At 36.5% G+C, this 20,535-nt stretch overlaps 4 protein-coding genes and 1 long non-coding RNA gene across 12 annotated transcripts; 4 read left to right on the top strand and 1 right to left on the bottom strand.

Annotated features, from left to right (window-relative positions):
• Positions 1-588: 588 nt before the first annotated feature.
• Positions 589-3,307, top strand: LOC147546358 (29 kDa ribonucleoprotein A, chloroplastic-like). Its single transcript, XM_086632611.1, has 5 exons — positions 589-1,420; positions 1,734-1,835; positions 2,215-2,601; positions 2,711-2,802; positions 3,000-3,307. The coding sequence occupies exons 1-4, from the start codon at positions 1,064-1,066 to the stop codon at positions 2,771-2,773; spliced, it is 909 nt and encodes a 302-aa protein (XP_086488737.1). The 5' UTR covers positions 589-1,063; the 3' UTR covers positions 2,774-2,802; positions 3,000-3,307.
• A 921-nt stretch (positions 3,308-4,228) lies between these two features.
• Positions 4,229-8,706, top strand: LOC147546357 (protein CNGC15b-like). Of its 5 annotated transcripts, none has more exons than XM_086632602.1 (8): positions 4,229-4,626; positions 5,429-5,513; positions 5,642-6,197; positions 6,361-6,573; positions 6,766-7,058; positions 7,150-7,261; positions 7,360-7,596; positions 7,704-8,706. In XM_086632602.1, exons 2-8 carry the CDS (start codon positions 5,485-5,487, stop codon positions 8,403-8,405), a joined length of 2,142 nt encoding a protein of 713 aa, XP_086488728.1. In that variant the 5' UTR covers positions 4,229-4,626; positions 5,429-5,484; the 3' UTR covers positions 8,406-8,706. The 5 variants fall into 5 exon arrangements, with proteins under 5 accessions (XP_086488728.1, XP_086488730.1, XP_086488731.1 ...); XM_086632604.1 differs by having other exon boundaries at positions 4,231-4,626; positions 5,432-5,513; XM_086632605.1 differs by having other exon boundaries at positions 4,273-4,633.
• Positions 8,707-9,176: 470 nt separating this feature from the next.
• On the top strand, positions 9,177-11,728 carry LOC147546356 (pentatricopeptide repeat-containing protein At2g13600-like). 2 transcript variants are annotated; one of them, XR_015223623.1, is made up of 3 exons: positions 9,275-9,896; positions 9,995-10,980; positions 11,097-11,666. XR_015223623.1 is itself a non-coding variant. In XM_086636142.1 (2 exons), exons 1-2 carry the CDS (start codon positions 9,815-9,817, stop codon positions 10,792-10,794), a joined length of 882 nt encoding a protein of 293 aa, XP_086492268.1. In that variant the 5' UTR covers positions 9,177-9,814; the 3' UTR covers positions 10,795-11,728. The 2 variants fall into 2 exon arrangements, 1 of the variants encoding a protein (XP_086492268.1); XM_086636142.1 differs by having other exon boundaries at positions 9,177-9,896; positions 9,995-11,728.
• Positions 11,729-12,242: 514 nt separating this feature from the next.
• Positions 12,243-20,376, bottom strand: LOC147546354 (uncharacterized). 3 transcript variants are annotated; one of them, XR_015223625.1, is made up of 7 exons: positions 20,001-20,376; positions 18,127-18,220; positions 16,260-16,624; positions 15,347-15,424; positions 14,709-14,770; positions 13,185-13,319; positions 12,243-12,513 (listed from the first exon to the last, which is right to left on the bottom strand). It is a non-coding gene; the product is annotated as an uncharacterized LOC147546354 (long non-coding RNA). The 3 variants fall into 3 exon arrangements; XR_015223626.1 differs by having other exon boundaries at positions 13,185-13,271; XR_015223624.1 differs by having other exon boundaries at positions 13,185-13,257.
• Positions 15,075-18,306, top strand: LOG3 (lysine decarboxylase family protein). Its single transcript, XM_086636143.1, has 7 exons — positions 15,075-15,379; positions 15,776-15,873; positions 16,004-16,034; positions 16,511-16,610; positions 17,455-17,525; positions 17,612-17,755; positions 18,020-18,306. The coding sequence occupies exons 1-7, from the start codon at positions 15,260-15,262 to the stop codon at positions 18,110-18,112; spliced, it is 657 nt and encodes a 218-aa protein (XP_086492269.1). The 5' UTR covers positions 15,075-15,259; the 3' UTR covers positions 18,113-18,306.
• Positions 20,377-20,535: the final 159 nt, after the last annotated feature.

The raw sequence follows: 20,535 nt of genomic DNA, 5'->3' as shown, positions 1-20,535 counted from the left end.
GCGTTAAAAATTAACTGGTCAATCCTAGTCCACGACCCCTTTGCAAAATAATAAACGGTCATGTCCCTTTCACAAAACACGGTACTTATCTACGACCCTTTCGCAAAATAACCCTTTTTTTTTTGTTGAAGACTGAAATTGTTAGGTTAACATGTACTTTTATTATATGATAATGGCTACTCTGATCCTATCATTGATGCAAATAATTAAACCCCCCCACTCGAGGAGATGGTACTATTGTAGTTCATCTTTAGAAAGGGGATTCTTATTTATAGTCCAGACAGAGTAAGTAATGTCACTCTTCGTCATGAATTAGATCATAATCGTTCTTGATAATCCACAAGAAGTGATCCAATTCTTTGCGTTTGGTCAGTTACGGACCAAGGAAGTGATCCAATTCTTTGCGTTTGGTCAGTTACGGACCAAAGATCTTGAGCGGACCAAAGATCTTTTCCTTTTCATGGACAAGAAGTGGGTACTCTTTTTTTAAGTAGTGGTGTTAATCGGGACAGAGCCATACACCAATGTTGGCCCACGCAATCCTATAGCAATATCTTCTATAAGTATCTCTTGTTTCATACTTTCATTGTTGGAACTTGCACAACCCCCAGAGTGTATATAGGTTCGGCTTCTCATCGGTTCTCTCCTCCCACCACCACAACCATCGACCAACTACCACCTCTACTACCTCCGACCACCATTTCTCTCTAGAATCAAGTTGGTTTTAGAGATAGAAGATAATGGTCGTGGTGGTAGAGTTTAGATGATTGGTTGTTTAGGTCTATGCCGGGCACCTACTTCCTGTCTCAAATCTTGATGCTGAGAGAGAGAGAGTCCATGGGTCAAGATAAGGTGCAAAAAAACTAACCTCCCTCCAGCTAAGAGCTACTCGGCCGGGTGCCTATAGTAGGTTACGCCCTATCTATTCTCTATATAAAGAACTCATCATTAACAACATTTCTCCCTCTCTCTCTCTCTCAATAGTCTTCTTGCTCCACCAAACCTTATCAGGAGCAACTTCAGCCTCTTTTCATTTCCCCTCGAAAGATAGTATCTATCAACAATGGCTTCATCTTCCCTAATCATCCCTTCTCTTTCCCTCAACACCATCTCTCTTTCCACAACCACCACCAGAAACCCTTCTTCTCTCTACCTTCCTGCTTCTTCTACCCTTTCTCTCAAAACCATTCGAAACAAACCCATCTCCATTTCTTTCTCTGATAAACGTTACGCTTCCTTATCTTCTTCTACTTTTGTTCCAAGAGTATCTATTTCTTCTGAATTCGAAAGGGTTTCAGATGAAGGAGAAGCTAGTTTCTCACCTGATTTGAAGGTTTTTGTCGGTAACTTACCTTTCAGTGTCGACAGTGCTGAACTTGCTGATTTGTTCCAACAAGCTGGTGATGTTGAGCAAGTTGAGGTTTGTTTTCTTCAACCCTTCACTTTTTTTTTCTTTTAAATAAGGGTTTATCTTATCATCAGGTTTCTGTGAGGTTTAGGGTTTAAGAGATAATTACTAATTCTTGTTAGTTTTTCTTTGTATTTAGCTTTTTATTGTATAAAAATCTTCATTTTAGCTTAAAGTTGAAAGCTTTATCTTATAATTTTTTCTCATTTTCATTAAAGTTGTTAATTACTTTGTTAAGTGAAGTCTAAACAATGATTAGTGAAATTAATCACACACTGATAGATATAGAATTGTACTAAACTGAGTAATTGTTGGCCATGACCAGGTAATTTATGATAAGGAAACTGGAAGAAGCAGGGGATTTGGGTTTATTCACATGTCCTCAGCTGATGGTGTAAAGGCAGCAGTACAACAATTTAATGGTTATGTAAGTTCTTTTTTACATACTTTACTAGTTTAATGGTCATTGATGATGTATCAAATCTTCATTCTTGCTTAATCTACACATTTTTTGTGCATTTGATTGGTGAATCGTGTCTTTCGTAACCCTTGAGTAAGTCTTTTTGCATCTTACCCAAGGTTTAAATTAAACATACGAGTACTTAAAGAACTTAACTAAGGCGTGTTTGAATATTCTAAAAGGTAAAACCTTTTATCTCCATCAAGTATTAGGATTTTTCTTAGAATTTAGTTTCTATAGTCCAATTTGGCAAATGCAGTTCCTTTCCTTTGTTATATCATTTGATTTTCTGTACTCCATGTGTTAAAATTATTTGTCTAATGAGCAAGCAATTATGTCCGGACAGGAAATTGATGGGAGGCAAATAAGGGTGAACTCTGGACCCCCTCCTCCAAGAGATGAGTTTCCTTCAAGAAGACCACGTGGTGAATCAAATTATGGAGGTGGATCAAGTTATGGTGGTAGATCAAGTCAAGGAGGTGGCTCAAGTTACGGCGGGGGATCAAGTTACCGAGGTGGATCAAGTTCTAGGTCTTCCAACCGCGTTTACGTGGGTAACTTGTCATGGGGTGTTGATGATGTAGCCCTTGAGACCTTGTTTAGTGAGCAAGGTAAAGTTATGGAAGCTAAAGTTGTTTATGACAGAGAGACTGGAAGGTCCAGGGGTTTTGGATTTGTCACTTACGGATCCGCTGAAGAAGTTAACAATGCAATTGATTCTCTAAATGGAGCTGTAAGTAAATTAAGCAATTGTCTACATTGTTCATCTATTTTTCTTTATCTTTTCCTTTTCGGCGATTGATATTCTTTTGCAAACTTTCTTTTATTATAATATGGTGCAGGATATGGATGGCAGATCAATTCGAGTGACTGAGGCAGAAGCTAGGCAAAGACCTCAGTTTTGATTTTCCTCAATAAAAAGTTGTGCACGAGGGTATGATTCTTCCGAACCTTTGTTATTATCTATTTAGTGCAGTTTGGTTCTACAGACATTGTACAAGTTAATTGTGTGATATGTATTGAAATAATCTAGGCCTAGTTGAAAGAATACTGCATATATAAATGAAAATCATTTAAGTGGGATTGTGACGATATGAAACTACTTTTAAACCTACCCATTATTTGAACCAGGTTAAGCAAGGGTCGGGAGTTAATTGGGAGCTAGCTAAGCTCGGTTTAGCTTTAAACACTAGAGCCGTTTCTCTGCCGGTGATGAGAGCCGGAAAGAGCGAAGTTATGATGCAATTTTCTACCGCAAAGGGTAATTAGGGATCCAGCTTAACTAGTCTCAGGTGCTAGAATTTTGTGATGGTTAGTTTAGTTTATCATTATATTATGGTGTAGAGTAAATTTTTGTTGGATGCAAAGTGTGGCATTTCTTCTGGTACTACTGATGAAATGAACTTGTCTTGCTTTAATAGAATGCTGATTTATTCTCATCGGGCTAAATGGCGTTTATTTTCTTTCATTGTCTGAATCTGACTAGTTTGAATGTGGTTTGTCTAAATGTGAATTGTCTGGGTCTGACTTGTCTGAATTTGAGTAATGTCTGAATTTGAGTAATGTCTGAATGTGACTTCTCTGGGTCTGACTTGTCTGAATTTTATAAATAAAAAAATTAATTAATAATATTCTCATATATGGGGAGCTCCCCTAACCCATATGGATGTTGTGGTGGGCACACGCAACTCAGCAAATGTCTTTAATGTCTTTCAGTTGACCCACGACGTCACGTGCGGCTTGCTTCTTTCTCTTCGTTAATATTTTTTCTTCTTTCTTTCATGTACTATTTTTCATTTTTTAGTGATACGGTTCAAGGCAAAATAGAAGTGGCATCAATGTAGCACTAACGTAATTTAGAACTTGAATATTACACTAAATGAAGGTACCCACCTTATTTAATTCCTCATTCTTCTCTCTTAAAATTTTTGATTTGATGTTACGAAATGTTATGAATTAGAAATATATACCTAATCTTTCCTCCATTCAAGGCCATGCTTGTTCTTTCATGCAGGTTTTGTGAGGTGACCCAGTAGTCCAGTCCAAATACCCTTGGCTCATTTTGGCCTACACCATACAAAAAATCGAAAAGAATTTTTAATGAGTAATGACATTCCAACTCTGTTGGCAAAATGGATCAACCAATAATTATTTTCATTTTGTGGACCTTCCTTAGTTTTTCACGAAAAGGATAAGAAAAGGAAAGTTAATTACATAAAGACTGAGTGTGGGGTCAAAAACTAATGTAGTCGACTCTCGTTGATCTGATGTTTCTCTTTCCACATGCCTGGACCAATAGAAATTGGCCGCATCAGCTTTTACGATGTGGTGGGCTCCCATTTTCGGGCATGAATCTGAAAGAAGAAGAGTTTCAAAAAAAAGAGTCAAAGTGAATATTAACACTAGTAAAGTAGTAGTTCATTCATGGGGGGTGGATGGGTAACCTACGTACGTAGTCAACTTCATTAATTTAATCTTTAAAGAATCACAAAACGTCTTCCCCTATCACCCTTGATTCCTTAGTCCTTACACCCCTCATCCTCTTCTTAGATCCATCCACCCATCTCTCTGTTTTTTCTCTCTCTCAATACACTTTTAGAGAGAGAGAGAGAGAGAGAGAGAGAGAGAGAGAGAGGTGGCACTTAACTTAAATGATGGATCATATGAATATAAAAATACTATTCCTGCCAGTTGTTTCAAATTTGTTTACTAAGGAGAAGAAGTAACAAGAGAAGAACTGGTAGGGAGAGAGAGAGAGGTTTGAAGTTTCTTCTTTTCTTTTTGTCTTTTCTTTTTGAGCTTAAGACAAAATTAATTTGATCTTGGCCCAGAATCATAACTCAATCATTTGTTCTGAGTGACCTTTTTCTTATTCTGGGTTTGAATCTAACTTCTGAAATTTTGTTGTAAGAGAGAGAAAGAAAGACTAACTAGATTCTGTCCTCATGGGTATCTGTAAGTTTTTGCATTATTATTACATGTTCTTAAATTATGCATATATTACTTGTTTAGCTTTTTGATTTTTAGTTTAGATTTGAATAAATTTAGTAACCCATTTTGGAATTGATGATATTCAATTCCATAAATCTGTTCTTATTAGCTGCTACTTCTCTGATTTCATACTTACAAGTGATGATATACATTGTTGTTGATCTTTCATTTTTGGTTTGTTTGAATCCAGTTTAGCTTACCCTTTTCTTGTTTAATCCATGGGATTAATTTTTCATGACGATTCTTCTGTTCAACTTTTCTATGAGGGTTCATCTTCAAAAATGAATCAATAAAATGATGAAATTTGGAGATCCAAAACTAATGATCAAATGAATTCATCCTAGAAGATGGGTCTCTTTTTTATAAGTTAAATCAAACCCTAGATTACTTGCTTGGAAAGGGATGGATGGATCCCTCTTAACTTCCTCTTTTCAATCAAATTTTTTTGTTCACATGGATCTTGATGGAAGAGTTAGTTAAGGAGATCTTGTATTTATTGTGTCCAACTAGTAATCTAACCCTATCTGTTTATGCTTTAATGTTGACAAATCTCTCACCTTCTTCTACAGCAGATAATAATTGAAGCCATTAGTTCATATTTCAGTCGAAACTTCTTCGACTTGGGATGGCATACGAAAAATCAAAAGCAGTAAGGTCTGTAAATGTAACACCTTTCTTGTTTTAATCTTCAATTTTGTCAAGATACTTCTTGGGGATTTTGTCTTCACTAATCTCGATATTTGCTTTTATTGGATTTGAACTTATTTCTCTGTTGTTTTCAGATTTGAAGATGATCTTGAGGTTTCCAAGTTCACAACAACCAAAGGAGATAATGTGATAAAGCTTACTTACATGATTGATGGAACGCAAATCCCCGAAACAAGTTCGAAGAAACCCGAAAAGGTTGGACCAGAGAAGACGGGTCGTTCCTTGAAAGCTAAAGTACTATCTAGAGTCTATTCCGAAGACTACGAGAGAGTTAAAAAGAAAATATTTGATCCTCGAGGACATACAATTCGTCGGTGGAACAAAATTTTCTTAGTTGCATGTTTAGTTTCTCTTTTCGTCGACCCTCTATTTTTTTTCTTGCCGGGTGCTCGAAAAGAATCATGTATTGATCTTGGTTTTGGCCTTGAAGTGTTTCTCACAATCATAAGGTCATTAGCCGATATATTTTATATTGTTCAGATTTATATACGATTTCGAACAGCTTATGTTGCTCCTTCTTCTCGGGTATTTGGGAGAGGCGAGCTAGTAATTGACCCTTCAAAGATAGCCTCAAGGTACCTAGCAAGAGGGTTTTGGATTGACCTTATAGCAGCATTACCTATTCCTCAGGTATGAAGCTAACCAAACCCTAAACCCAAAATTATTTCGTGGATCCGATGAGAAGAAGATTAGCTTTTGACTCATAAAAGTAGGTACAAGTTTAATGGTATTAGCTTGAACTTACCTATTCATTGTAGTTTTAAAACTGTCTGGTGACTCTGGCATATTGCAGGTGTTAATTTGGGCAGCAATACCCAATCCGGGGGGTTCGGCAATGACCGATACCAAAAACATTCTCCGATTTTGCATCATTTTTCAATACCTTCCTCGGTTATATCTTATATTTCCACTTTCATCACAAATTGTGAAGTCCACCGGTGTTGTAACAGAGACGGCTTGGGCTGGGGCTGCTTATAACCTGATGCTTTATATGTTGGCAAGTCATGTAAGAATTTTCATATTCTGGAATAATACATATATAAGCATATACCATTTGGGGTTCTTGGTTCACGAAAGGTGGACATAATGACACTTAAGCTCAGATATATCTCAACCATTTCGATTATGTTAGCTTCTAATTTTGTTTTGTTCGAGTAGAATTTATGATTCAAAACTTAACCATTGCACTTTTTTAAAGGTATTAGGAGCCTGTTGGTATCTCTTGTCGATTGAACGACAAGAATCATGCTGGAGAGATGTCTGTCATCTTGAGAGGTCATCTTGTCGCGGTGCATTCTTTAATTGTCGGAACTTGAACAAACCAGATAGGGTTGGTTGGTTTAAATCAAGTAATATCACTTCATTATGCAATCCAAGTAGCAATTTCTTTAAGTTTGGAATATACGGTGATGCATTATCATCTCACGTTACTTCTTCGGCCTTCTTCAACAAGTACTTCTATTGTCTGTGGTGGGGTTTGAGAAACCTAAGGTAAATATCGTCTTTAAGATTAGAAGTTCGATATTAGACTACCCATTGATATAATATCTTTATGTGATTGTTTCCTAATCAATATGTCCAGTTCTTTAGGACAAAATCTTTCGACGAGTATTTATGTTGGAGAAATATTCTTTGCCATGTTCATTGCAATTATTGGTTTAGTGCTTTTCGCTCTGCTTATCGGTAATATGCAAGTAAGTTTACTCATAGGACCAATTTTCACTATATAGTATAGTCATCTTCTTCCAAGTTGTCGAACAACTCTTACGTTAATTAACTGCTTGATTAACAGACATATCTCCAATGTACAACTGTTCGGTTAGAAGAATGGAGACTCAAGAGAACCGATACTGAACAATGGATGAGACATAGACAATTACCGCAAGAACTGAGACAATGTGTTCGAAGGTATGATCAATATAAATGGCTGGCAACACGAGGAGTTGATGAAGAATCTCTTCTCAAAGGCCTCCCGATGGACCTTCGCCGAGACATTAAACGACACTTATGTCTTGATCTTGTTCGACGAGTATGCTCCCATCCCTTCTTTATCTTTACTTGAATTGTTAAGGATCTTCTGTGCCGAAAGTTTGGCCCAAACAATAATGTTGTTTTCTTATTGGACATATAAAACAGGTACCGCTCTTTGATCAGATGGACGAAAGAATGTTGGATGCAATATGTGAGAGGCTAAAGCCTGCATTATGTACCCAAGGGACATGCTTAGTCCGTGAAGGCGATCCAGTTAGTGAGATGCTATTTATCATCCGAGGCCATCTTGATTCTTACACAACCAACGGTGGACGTACTGGATTCTTCAACTCATGTCGAATTGGGTCTGGTGACTTCTGTGGCGAAGAATTACTGACTTGGGCTCTCGACCCACATCCAAGTGCCACCCTCCCATCATCGACCCGTACAGTCAAAGCCGTATCAGAAGTAGAAGCATTTGCACTAATATCAGAAGACTTACGGTTTGTAGCTTCTCAATTTCGAAGACTTCATAGTAAACAACTTAGACATAAATTTAGGTTCTACTCTCATCAATGGCGGACTTGGGCTGCTTGTTTTATACAAGCAGCGTGGCGTCGGTTTAAGAAACGGAGACTAGCCGCTCTGTTAAGAGCAAGGGAGGACGAGTTGGCATTGCCAGATCTTGATATGAATTTTATGCCCCCTCCTGGGTCAGGCATAGCTGTATATGCAGCAAGATTAGCTGCAAGTACAAGAAGAGGTAGAGGTTTTGGGAAATTATTATATGCATCTGATTGTCCTGATTCTCCTAAAGTTAGCTCTCTACAAAAACCTTCTGAGCCTAATTTTGCTGTAGAAGAGTGAGAGAGAAAATGCTGCAATTTCGCGCTCCCACTAGTACGCCTTAAGTTCGAATATTCACGGCCCAAATTATGTTCCGAGTTCTGTTTTTGGTGGTGTCTCTTGATGTTCATATATATATGGTAGAGCTTACATAGACGTTGGCCAAACATGATTTGGGTTGTGAAAATTCGAAAAACATATACTTATGAATGGATTAATGTATATTTGATTGATATTTCTGTCAGTATAAGTTTGTTATTTGTAAGTGTTGAATTTGTACTTTCATATTATAGTTCAAAATAAAGAAATCATCAATTAGAAATATTGTACTAGAACTCAATATATTCAAATGCTGGATAGTGTGTTTTAGAAATAGGTTTCTCATAAATGAAACCCCTTGTATACTTGCAAAGAGTACAATACCAAATTGACCCTAGCCCGCCCGATCCTTCCTAAAGGTCCATGGGCCGAGATGACCCATGGGCTCTAAAATTCGAAGATCTGCCCAATCGGATCAGGCCCGACATACTTAACTGACCCAATTTTCTTGCACGATCCAGATGGGCCGCCGACCTGAGTAATCCATTGGCTCTCCGCACTCAGACCGATTCCATTTTAACTTGCAGGCAAAATAGGTTGTGGCCAACTACAATAAAGGGGACGATCACTCGATTCTTCTAAGTTTCATAAAGATAGATTATCTGCCTACTTGATTCTCAACTTCACTATAACGATCGCTCGCTTCTTCTGGGTTTGAGTAACTATAGATCATCCGTCTTTTTGATTATGTGAATGACCATATTGCCTTCGAAACTATTTTTCCCTTCTTGTCCTATTATTATACAGACGGTCAAGTGGGTCAAATAGTCCCCACTTTTTGTGTTCATTTTGTATAAGATTTTGCAAATTTAAGGGCAGCCCAAGTTCCTCATAAACTTTTTGTTTTACTCTGTTTTCCAATTCACAAGTTTTTTCCATGACAATCATAAATCGTGCATATAAAATGTTGAGTAAGAGATATTCAGTACGTACTAGTGCCAACTTCCACACCAAGTACTATTCAAATGCACCATACCCCACCAAAGACAAAGAGCTAGTAGTAATGATGACCAAAAAAATATCAGAATTGTCACTTAAAGGAGAAGTAGATTGTGCAAGGAAACTGTTTGATGAATTGCCTCACAGAGATTGCGTTACTTGGAATGTTATGATTAAAGGGTTTATTGAGAATCATAGACTTAGAGATGCACATTATCTGTTTGATAAAATGCTTGAGAGAAATTCAGTTTCATGGAACTCCATGATCATGGGTTATATTCAACAAAGATATATACATATGGCTTTGAAGTTATTTTTAATCATGCCTGACAAAGATGTTACGAGCTGGACTTCTATGATTTCTGGGTTTTGTCGAAACTCGAGAATATTAGATGCTTGGAGATTGTTCAAAGAGATGCCTGAACCAAACTCGATTACTTGGTCTTCGATTATATCGGGTTTCCAACAAAACGGGTTAGCTACTGAAACTTTGATTCTCTTTAAAGAAATGTTATTAGTAGGAATTCAACCAACTTCACATTCATTTACTAGTGTCTTATCTGCTTCTGCAGATCTAGCTTCATCCTCCATTGGCCAAGAACTGTATTGCCAATGCATAAAGCGAGGCTTTGAGAATAACACCCGTATCGGTAATTCAGCTATTTCTATGTTTGTAAAATCTGGTAACTTCGTTGATGCAAGACGGATTTTTGTTAGTATTTGTCAACCCGATATTGTCACTTGGAATTCTATGATTGTGGGATATGGGCAGAATGGTTTTGGGTTCGAATCCATTATGGTGTTTCATCAGATGCAGAAGGCTCGGTTGAAACCTGATAAAGTAAGTTTCTTGGGTGTTATTCAAGGCTGTAGTCATTGTGGGCTTGTTAAAGAAGCAATTCAGTATTTTACAAGTATGAATGTAGATCATGGGATTTCACCTGGACTGGAGCATTATGCGTGCATGGTCGATGTCTTATCTCGGGCCGGATGGCTCAGAGAAGCATGGAGAATGATAATCAAAATGCCTTTTGAGCCGGTTGCTATCTTTTGGAGGACATTGCTTAATGGGTGTAAGATTTGGAAGGATGTGCAATTGGGTGTATATGCCGCTGATCGAGTTTTGGAGCTTGAGCCTCACAATTCAAGTGCTTGTTTGATGGTTCTTGAGATGTATAAATCTGTTGGAAGATCGGGCGAGGTAGTTGAAATGAGGAGAAGGATGAACAAGAAAGAAGGGGACAAGGAATTGGCTTATAGTTGGATTGAGATAAAGGGCAGGACAAATTTGTTTAGTACAAGGGATGAAACTCATGTTGAGTCGGACGACATTTATAACACCCTTAAGTTGTTGTATTACGAGTTCGTTTAGAGGATTCAGATTAATTTTCACCTACAAATGAAAGCTTTTTTTTTTCCTACAAGTGGCTGAGTCATGGTTCATCTAGTGATGAGATCATGAGATCGATTGACAAGGGTTCGAGGAAGAACAAGAAGATGCATGGAAGAACGCCTTTTGGAAACTTATAGTGGCAAGTGAAAGGTCTCTAAATGGAAGGTTGGAAATCAAACTTTGGATGTTGTGTTCTTATATCTCAGAGACCTTGTTGTTCTTCTTGTTTCCTTTTACTGATGAGTTAACTTTGTGTCTTGAACTGCTGGAATTTGAAGCAGTGAGTGGGAGAGTTTTAGTGAAAGCAGGTGATCTGTGAAACCATTGGGCGAGCCGAGGCTTCTGCATCTGGATCTGAAGGACCATTTTATATCAAGGGTAAAGCCCGGTGTGAGAGAGTTGAGCTGGATCAAGAGCAGCTATTATCTCCTTTTGGCTGAAAAGTCCAATACGAAAGGAGGTGCCTTAAAATATGTCTAGTTTGAACTATGAAGTAGGACGGCCCATTTTGTAGCTAGCCTAGTTTTCGTAGTTCGTTGGGCTTGGTCTGTGTTGGGCCTGGTCTTGGTGTTGGGCCTGGTCTTGAGTTTGGGCTTGGTATTCGGTCTGCTCTTGGGCTTGCAGTTGATATAAACATCGGGCGTAAAATTGGAGTTGGTCTCCGTCTTTTATAAATGCTAAGATATCGGGTGTAGCTCTTACCTAGAAAAGTATTTCGGCCTTGGTCTATCATGGTTCCCTAAGATATATAAGTTGGTCCTCACTAGTATATACTGGTCCTACTACAAATATACTCTCTTCGTGTCGTTGTCTTTGTCCTTTAAAATCTTCAACATTCTTGAGTGTTCAAATTCGAGTGCATTCGAGCAATTAAACACTACAAAATACCATGGAGAACTTTGAAGTTACTTAAGAAGGTTTCACTTGTGAGAATCTAGAACATTATTTTCATCCGTAGAGCTTTAAGGTATTGTGGTTACAATTTACATACGGCACATGAAAAGGAAGTTTAGATTTTTATTTCCCCAAGTTTCATGCCGAACCAAAAATCACATCATCTCTCTCACTTTCAGGATAAAGTGAGAGTGGGGACAATCGTGTCCCACGACGTTAATGTTGATGGACCAAAATAGCGGGTTACATAGACTTGCAAAGTGAAAAAGATAAATCATGAGAATATGCCGTTTCTTCTAATTAGAGAAAACAATGACTTGACTACCCAAAGAGCCAGGAGAATTCAAACTCAACACAAAACACCCCAAATAGCCACGATTCATTATTAGTCAAGATTACATCACACTTTTTCTTTCTTGTTTTATTCCCATTCAAAAAAAGTAGTACTACTTACCTATGAACTTGTAGTCTTCATAGTAACTTTTTTTTTTTTATCTTGAATTAGATATGAACTTTAATGTGTCTCTAATATGTAACAAAAATATTCCTTTGAATTGGCAAAAAAATTTAAAAACCAAACCGAAAAAGATGATCTCAATTCACACCAACACAATTATTAGTAAAGACTCCGACAGGTTGTTGACTGCAGCATGTGAGGTATAACAAAAAAAAAACCCTAACAATCCAAATCATTATACCCTGCCCCTTCAAATGTTCTTTGCTCTTCCTCTTCTCTAAGATTTCTCCTATTTCAGCTATTTATTTCCTTTCTTTCCTTGTCAAAGAGTTCTAAATTCAACATACCTAGAGAGAGAAGAAAGAGAGGAGTGAAGTTAATTCATATCACAGGAGTCATAAAGTTCAGGGTCCTAAAGTTATATTCATAATGAAAGACATAAAATTGTATACAAGCCTTCTCAGTCAATGAATGCGGCTAAAGGCATCAAGGAACATACAGACCATTCCTTGGGGGTGTTTGTTAACACTCTTTTCCTCTGTTCTGTCCCAACTCTATCTCTCTCTAGTTCTCTGAAAACATCTGCAGGTTGATCCTAATGAAAAAGGGTCCTAAAGAAAAAAGCAAGGAACCAAGCTGGTCTTATTCATCAAATGTCATGTCTGTCGAATCTGCATAATGAATGAATCCTTGTCGATTTTATATGTTACTACATAACATGTAAATTTTATGATTGTACTAAAGCATAGTGTGTCTTTTTTTGTTTCCTTTTCGTGATAAAGGAAACGAAAGTTAAGCCAACCTTTGGATCCCAAAACTGAACAAACAAGAAAATTGGGTCCCCTGAATTCTTTTTGTTGTAAAAATAATGACCATCTTCTTATAGGGCAAGAGCAACTTCTATTGACATTGAGGGTTGTGGGATTTAGAACATCGGTCCGCTTGCAACAAAATTACTGACCAAAATTTATCTACTTCATAGATTATAATACCCAAACAATGTGGAATATGTACATACCTCTTGTCAACACCGAGAGCCCCTCAACACTCCCCCTCCACACATGGTTCGGGTTACTAAGCCTGCACAAATCCTAGACCAATAGCTCTGATATAATGTTAGAGCCTGTTTGGCCTAAATTTCCTTGAAACATAGCTTGCAAGAAAAAAAAATTGTCCAATGTTTATCTCTTATGCAAATTCAATTGCCCAAGATATGTGGGATAATGCTAATAGTGGGGAACTATTGTTACGACCCAAACTTCATAAGTTGTCAATATTGTCCCCTCGTTTGTCTTACAAGTTCTAGTTCGATGGGTGCAAATTTTTATCCTCGTAAAAACTCTACGAACCCATCCAAAGAGCACTTACTCAATTTAAGCTTACACCTACACCCTAGACTTTGGAATTTCTTTCTAAAGGGAATTTTAAAATGAAATATTAGTACCAAGCCACTAGATACAAAGCTCTGTACCGTACAATTTAATATGTATTTATTCAGAAAGGGAAACTTTGAATAAGCTCAATCCCAATGGCACACATAGACACAAAAAGAGACGCATGCACATATATATCAATTTTAAAATTTTGGAAGACAGATACTCTGATTAAGAAATTGTAGCTACTCTTAATTGCTCGGGATAAGAAGTGGGGACCTATATACATATATATATATATATATATATATATATATATATAACATAAGAAAGAGAGAGAGAGAAAGGATAGAGGGTAGAGAGAGAGGAAGGAAAAAAACAGAAAGGTAGTATTTAGGGATTGAAGATATCAGGACATCAAAAGACAAAGATTAGTTTTACAGCATGGGTTCAGTTCCAGCACTCCTTGGCTGGCATTGAGAGAATTTAGTAAAAGTAATAAAATATATAGTAGTTGATTAAATATAATAAAAAGCCCATAAAACAAATTAATTACTAAAAATATAAAGAAAATGTGGTAGTGTGAGATGGGGAAGAAGATGAATTAAGGGACAGTGGGATTAGGGACAGCATGCTTGACCTGGCTGGCAAACCCTAGCTGCTAGAAATTATAGAAGGGGGAAGGGGTGGAAATAAAATATGGGGAATTGGAGAGGGGTGTGTTGAATAAAATAAAAATGTCTCCTTTGCTTACTACAACTGTGTAGTGATCAGCATAGAAAAAGGGTGGGTCAGACTACAAATCCTTAACTCTAGATCAATAATTAATTAATATTCATCTAATAAATTAAATTATTTTGGAAGTCATCAGGGCAATTTTAACCTCTGTAAAACGAAAAAGAAAAAAATGAAATAGTAAAGCAGATATTTAACAATAGCAATCATTTTAATGAGAAAGCGATAATTGTAACAGTTACTATAACCGGGGGCAGCCCGAGCCCAAAGCAGTTCAAGCGGACGCTTTGGGCTCCACGATAATCAAGGGGCTCATGTGTTTAAGTTTTGTATGTCACTTCCAAACAATAATTATATTCTAAACAGATTTATAACTTGATTTAAGTCGTAGTTTGGTGGTCAGCGGTTCATGATGGGTTAAGTATAGAGATTACCTTAATCCAAAATATTAGTTACCATGGCATGCAATAGCAGAACCCAGGGTATACGAATAAGCCTGCAATATAAAGTCAATATTTCTTATAAAAACTCACATGATACCCATTAGAGGGAGGAAGAATTAGTCAAAAGGCATAATTTTGAATGAGATTTTGACCGACCAAGAGTTGATAAAGCAACAACATGATTCCAAGAACCTTGGATTCTTTTCATATTAATCCGGTCGACTCAAGGTTTAACGAAGTCGTTAACTCTTTTAACCGAAAGATTAACTATCATAGGCAGACAGTAAAGTAGAAAAACTTTAAAAGAAAACAATTTTGTTGGGAGTATAAGAGAAAAAGAATGGTACCAACCGGTTCAATGAAGTGTTTAAGCTGATCACACTAATTTTGTTTCTATATAACTGTCATAAAAGTGGTCAATACCTCAAGTAGTAGAAGTGGATATAATATCTCTGTCTTTGTTGTACCATGACATTCATAAAAGGAAACTAGAGAATAGAGAGATAGAAAGCGTAAGAGGAGAAAAGTAGACAGAGAGGAAGATGGAGAGAGAAAATGAGATGAGGCAATCAAAATTCAAAAAGATTTGTGTATTTTGTGGGAGTAGCCAAGGGAAGAAAAGTAGTTACCAAGAAGCTGCAGTAGAGCTTGGGAATGAACTGGTTCTTCTTCTTGCACCTTGTTCTTTTTGTTGAGCTTTAGTTCTCCTGCATATATATTATGTAACTAAGTTTTCAGCTCGGTTTCATCATAAAAATGGTTTTTCTCTAATAACCTGCTAGATATTTGTTGTCGATAAGTTTTCAAGTAAAATACTTCAATAATCTTCGGCTTGTTCTAAGATCTGTAGCCAAACCAGAGCACTCTCTCTCTCTCTCCATGTATATATATATATATATATATATATATATATATATATATATATATATTAATGAACAATAATAAATCACTATATTGATGATCAATCATGATCAAGGGGAAATGGGTTCTTACTAAAATCATGGTTTGAGTCCAATAGAAGTTTTATAAGTAGCTAAATTTAGTATGTATTATTGAAGGTTTCAAGGAATATTGATTTGGTTTACGGAGGAGGAAGTATAGGATTGATGGGTTTGGTTTCACAAGCTGTTCATGAAGGTGGTAGACATGTTCTTGGGTAAGCTTGTGGTTTGTCAATAAAAGATGAATTGATCTCAAAATAATTACAAAGTAAACGTTTAAGTGTTTGTATCTTCTTCATCACTATTGATTTGTTTACTCATATTATTCTCTTTCTCTCCCTACAGAGTCATTCCCAAGACACTCATGCCTAGAGAGGTATGTATTTTTTGTGCATGACATTTTTCATTCTTCATACTTTCTGTTTTTTGACTCAAAGTTCAAACTTTCTTCTTTTAAATGGGTTTTATTCTACCTTTTTAATCTGTATTTCTTTTTTCCTTGGTCATTAATTTTCTTCTACCTTGCTTTCAGTTTCATACTTCCTACCTCTAAATAAATAAACAGTTTCATATTTTTAGCTTTTTTTGGTTAATAAATTACCTTGTTATTCTATGACTGCTGAGTTGAATGGTTTTTTATGGATCAGCTCCTGCTGCAACTCTCATCATTGCTTTTTCTGCTTTCTGCACAAGACCCTATAAAACTTTTCTTCCAAAATATTGCAGACTTGAGGCCCTTGACTCTCTACCTATCTACTTTCTCTCTCTCTCTAAAACCAACCTTCTTATTCTTGTAATCTTATGTATGGTGTTTTGCAAAACTGAATCTTTCTTGTGGTACCCTTTTTTCAGATAACTGGTGAAACTGTAGGTGAAGTCAAAGCAGTTGCAGGTATGCACCAAAGAAAAGCTGAGATGGCTAGACAATCAGATGCCTTTATTGCCTTGCCTGGTTAGTCTTAAACCCTGAAAAAACACAGTTATTTCTATCAAAATCTGAATGAATTAAGACTACCATAAGATAATTAACCTACAAACAATACTGGCTAAAATCAAACTCAGTGTCAAGTACTTTTGATCTTGAGTTGCAACCAAACATAAGTACTTTGAAGTTATTTTTAAACACTATCACAAAGATAAGTAGGACCCATCTTTCTTTTCTCTTTCAAGAATACAAAATCAAAAGGTTCATTATTTTATGTGATATCCTCTCTGGTTTTAGATCACAAGACAAGAAACAAGATTAGGTTCTTAAAGTTACACTGCAATAAGAAAACAATGAAAAAAAACTACTACTTAATCAACAAATGCCTTTATTCATATTCTAAAACTACCATGAAAATAAAATGCAGAATTTTGTGTTTATTGTAATAAATTGAAAATGTCATGATATTTTTTTTTTACTGTTCTGACTGTCTTTTGGCTGATCCATTTGTTACTTTCTACATGTAAAATATATGAAAGATGAAAGCAACTGGTCCAAGCAAGATAAAAATTAATTACCCACTATTTCTAAATCTCCACTTGCTTCGCAGATACCAAGTTCCATGATTAGAGACTACCCTTTGAACCCTAGTTTCTTGATCCAATAACATCTAACACTGAATATTAGGGCTTATGAAGAAAACAGATCCAACTAAAGAAGGGTTGTGTTGTTCACCCACTAGTAAATGACCCAAATATCCTCGCTTTCTGAAGACTGAAATGGGGGAATGAGTCAATTACAATAGTATTTGTGTTGAATCTGTTTTCTTACAAAAAAATTAATCTAAATGTTGTGCATAATGAAACTGCAGGTGGTTATGGAACTCTAGAAGAGCTACTTGAAGTGATAACATGGGCTCAACTAGGCATACATGACAAACCGGTAATGATATTTAACAACATAAATGTTTCAAGATAAATCAACGGACCACCCATCTTCCTAGTTTAACTGTTTAAAGTGATTTGCAGGTGGGTTTGTTGAATGTAGATGGGTACTACAATACATTGTTATGTTTCATCGACAAAGCTGTCGAAGAAGGCTTCATTAGTCCAGATGAACGACATATTATTATATCAGCTCCAACAGCTAATGAATTAGTAATTAAATTGGAGGTACTTAAACGTTTCTTTAACCTCAACCATACATCAGTTCTCTTGAATTACTAATATATGAACATTTACAATGTATTTAACTTGGGACACCTGTTGAGCATACAAAAGCTGTAGTATAGTTAGCCCAGAAATTAGCTATGAAATCCAAAAATGTATATGCAGCATGATTTATATCTAAAAAACTGCAAATATTTAATGTTTACTGAATTCATGTGGATTATTTATAACTCTATTACGAATGATATTAATAGAGGGTTTATATAGGAGTACATCCCACGGCATGAAAGAGTTGCTACAAAACAAAGCTGGGAGACAGAACAACTTGCATATAATCCAGATTTTGATATGCCTAGGTGACCAAGTGAATTTACCTTAACACCACTGGGGGAGCAACACCTGTGGAGCTGGATGTGTTTTCGTGATTTCCTCTGCAAGACAAAAATTTCCACTCTAGAGGAATTGCTTCTGTAAAATACCAAGAAACTGAAAGTCAAGAATTGTATGAAACTTTGCTATTCCTTATATAATTGGAAATTTAGTTTATTTGGTAATGTGTTTTATCATCTTGCATAGTTGACGTCTGACATCACACCATTACTCAGTTTAGCTAATCAATATTGTTTTAACATAGGCATCCATAATAACATCGTTAATGACGTCAATGATAATTTATAAAAAAAATGGTCATAAACTATTCTACTTCAATATCTATCAAGATGAAATAGGAGGAATGAGAATTAAAACGACATTAGGGGGGTGGGAGGGACCATATATGGTCCGCATTGTGTCTTAGAGGGGTGGGATAGATATTAGGGAGTGGCTTTTGTTTTGATATCACTAACAAGGTTTGAACATACAATAGGACAGGAGAACAAATGGGAAGAAGGACCACTCTGTTCTTAATACAGAAGGGAAGGGATCACATGTTGGCATATACTACAGACGACGCTTTATGTAAAGGACCACATTTTACTTGTTGAGAAGACGGTAGCACGATATATGGACATGAAAATTGCTTCCAATTTGCCATCTGCTTTTTGCATTTTCAGATATTGAAGCAATATTCTATTTGTCTTCTGACTTACGATTTCATAAGAAAACAAAAAACAAATGATAACTTGCCGCGGGGTTTATCCTGCCCACTCACTCAGATAAGCATGTCTATCTCACATTCAGACTCCCGCCCAAGGAGAATTATACAAGTGCCCAGTATAAAGCAATTACGAGGGCCAGGAATCATTACACAAATCTGTGATTTTGAGCAGGATCATCTGCCTAGGCCCATCAGTTTAAGTTCTAATCAAACACAAAAACTACAGCTCTACAAGTTGATGCAAATAAACGTGATAAAGAGCAAGAATCAGGAGTCCCTAATACTTGAATGTAATATAACCTGACAGATAAAACAGCAGTCATGAGAAGCAAGGACGTATACACAATGGCCTTGTCAAGGAAAAGAATAGATCAGTGGTTTTGATCAGGAAAAAGGAGGAGCTAGGCTCTCGTTTCATTGGCCATTTCAGGCACATGTTCCTTAAGAGCTAGAGGTGTCCACGGGTTGGAACCCATTATTAGTGCTCTACTTGGAACTGGTCCAAGGTCAGTTTTGTTGCTAAATTATTCGCACAATCCAATCCAATCTAAATGGAAACTGAAATTGCACAGATTATATCATTGGACAAGTTTCAGAGTTCCAATTGCAACCAAATTCTAGCTTAGTTTGATCTTGGATAATCGAAGTCCAATTGACTTCAAAGGTTATGGTTTATATCTCAAACTGTATTAAATGGTGATCCGTGATCGTTTATTCATTTTGCATCATCGGCAAACCTCACTAACAAAACAATTCCTCTATTCAAGATTGTTGGGTCTCTTTAAAATCCAAATTATACAACCTAATCATAGATTAAAAAGGTTAAACCTTGGGCAAAAATATCTAGATTCTAATGAAATGTGAAGAAACATTCAAACATTATAATTGAAGAAAAACCACAAGATAACTTAATTAACAAACTATGTAATGGAATTAAATTAGTGTATTAATTGCTTGCTGAGATTAAACACACTAAAGGCAATCAATTTAACCTAATCTACTCTTATTACATTGAGTCAAATCAAATGGATTATGCAAGGAATAATTAAGTAACCTAAAAGTCCCAATCAAGAACTAACCGCGGGACCAAAGAAAAAAAAAAAGTAAGTTCAAATAGAATTTACCAGCACCTAAGCGAGAACAGAAACTCACCAATTTGCTTGCCTCTCGCTGAACATTGTAATTAGGGTATCGCGCTGGAGTGGTCCACATGAAGCAAGAGACGCTGAGGAGATTTTTTATCAATTCGATCAGAAAAAAACCTAATTTTTGATCGGGAGATTTACAAAGGCTGTTTTCCTGCGCGTTCAAACATTTAGGTTTCCGTTCGATATGGTTCTGGAGTTAAACGGAGAATACACTGGCTGTGGTCTTATTCTATCTCTTCCCGCGCTATATGTGTTTGGCGCGTCCTGATTCTCCCGGGTTTATCCGTGAATCGTGGTAGCACCCCAGCGACTACAGATACGGCCCATTTTTGAGATGGATCAAAATATCTAACCTATATTGTTTATAAGAAAACGAGGGTAAAAGAAGGCCAGCGCTTTGGGGAAAGCTAAATAGTTTTCGGGGTGTAAAATTTTAAAGGAAATATGCAAAATTTTGAAAAATTCCCGGGGAAACATATTTTGAGGGGAATATGGTTCTTCAACAGACCGGAACTCCGGCGAAGGATTTCTAGAGAGAG

Source organism: Eschscholzia californica, unplaced genomic scaffold (assembly GCF_041429995.1).
Source record: "Eschscholzia californica isolate CP2 unplaced genomic scaffold, dmEscCali1.0.p SCAF_4, whole genome shotgun sequence".
Taxonomy (NCBI): Eukaryota; Viridiplantae; Streptophyta; class Magnoliopsida; order Ranunculales; family Papaveraceae; genus Eschscholzia; species Eschscholzia californica.
The sequence above is the reverse complement of the archived record's forward strand: the minus strand, read 5'-3'. Positions and strand labels throughout refer to the sequence as shown.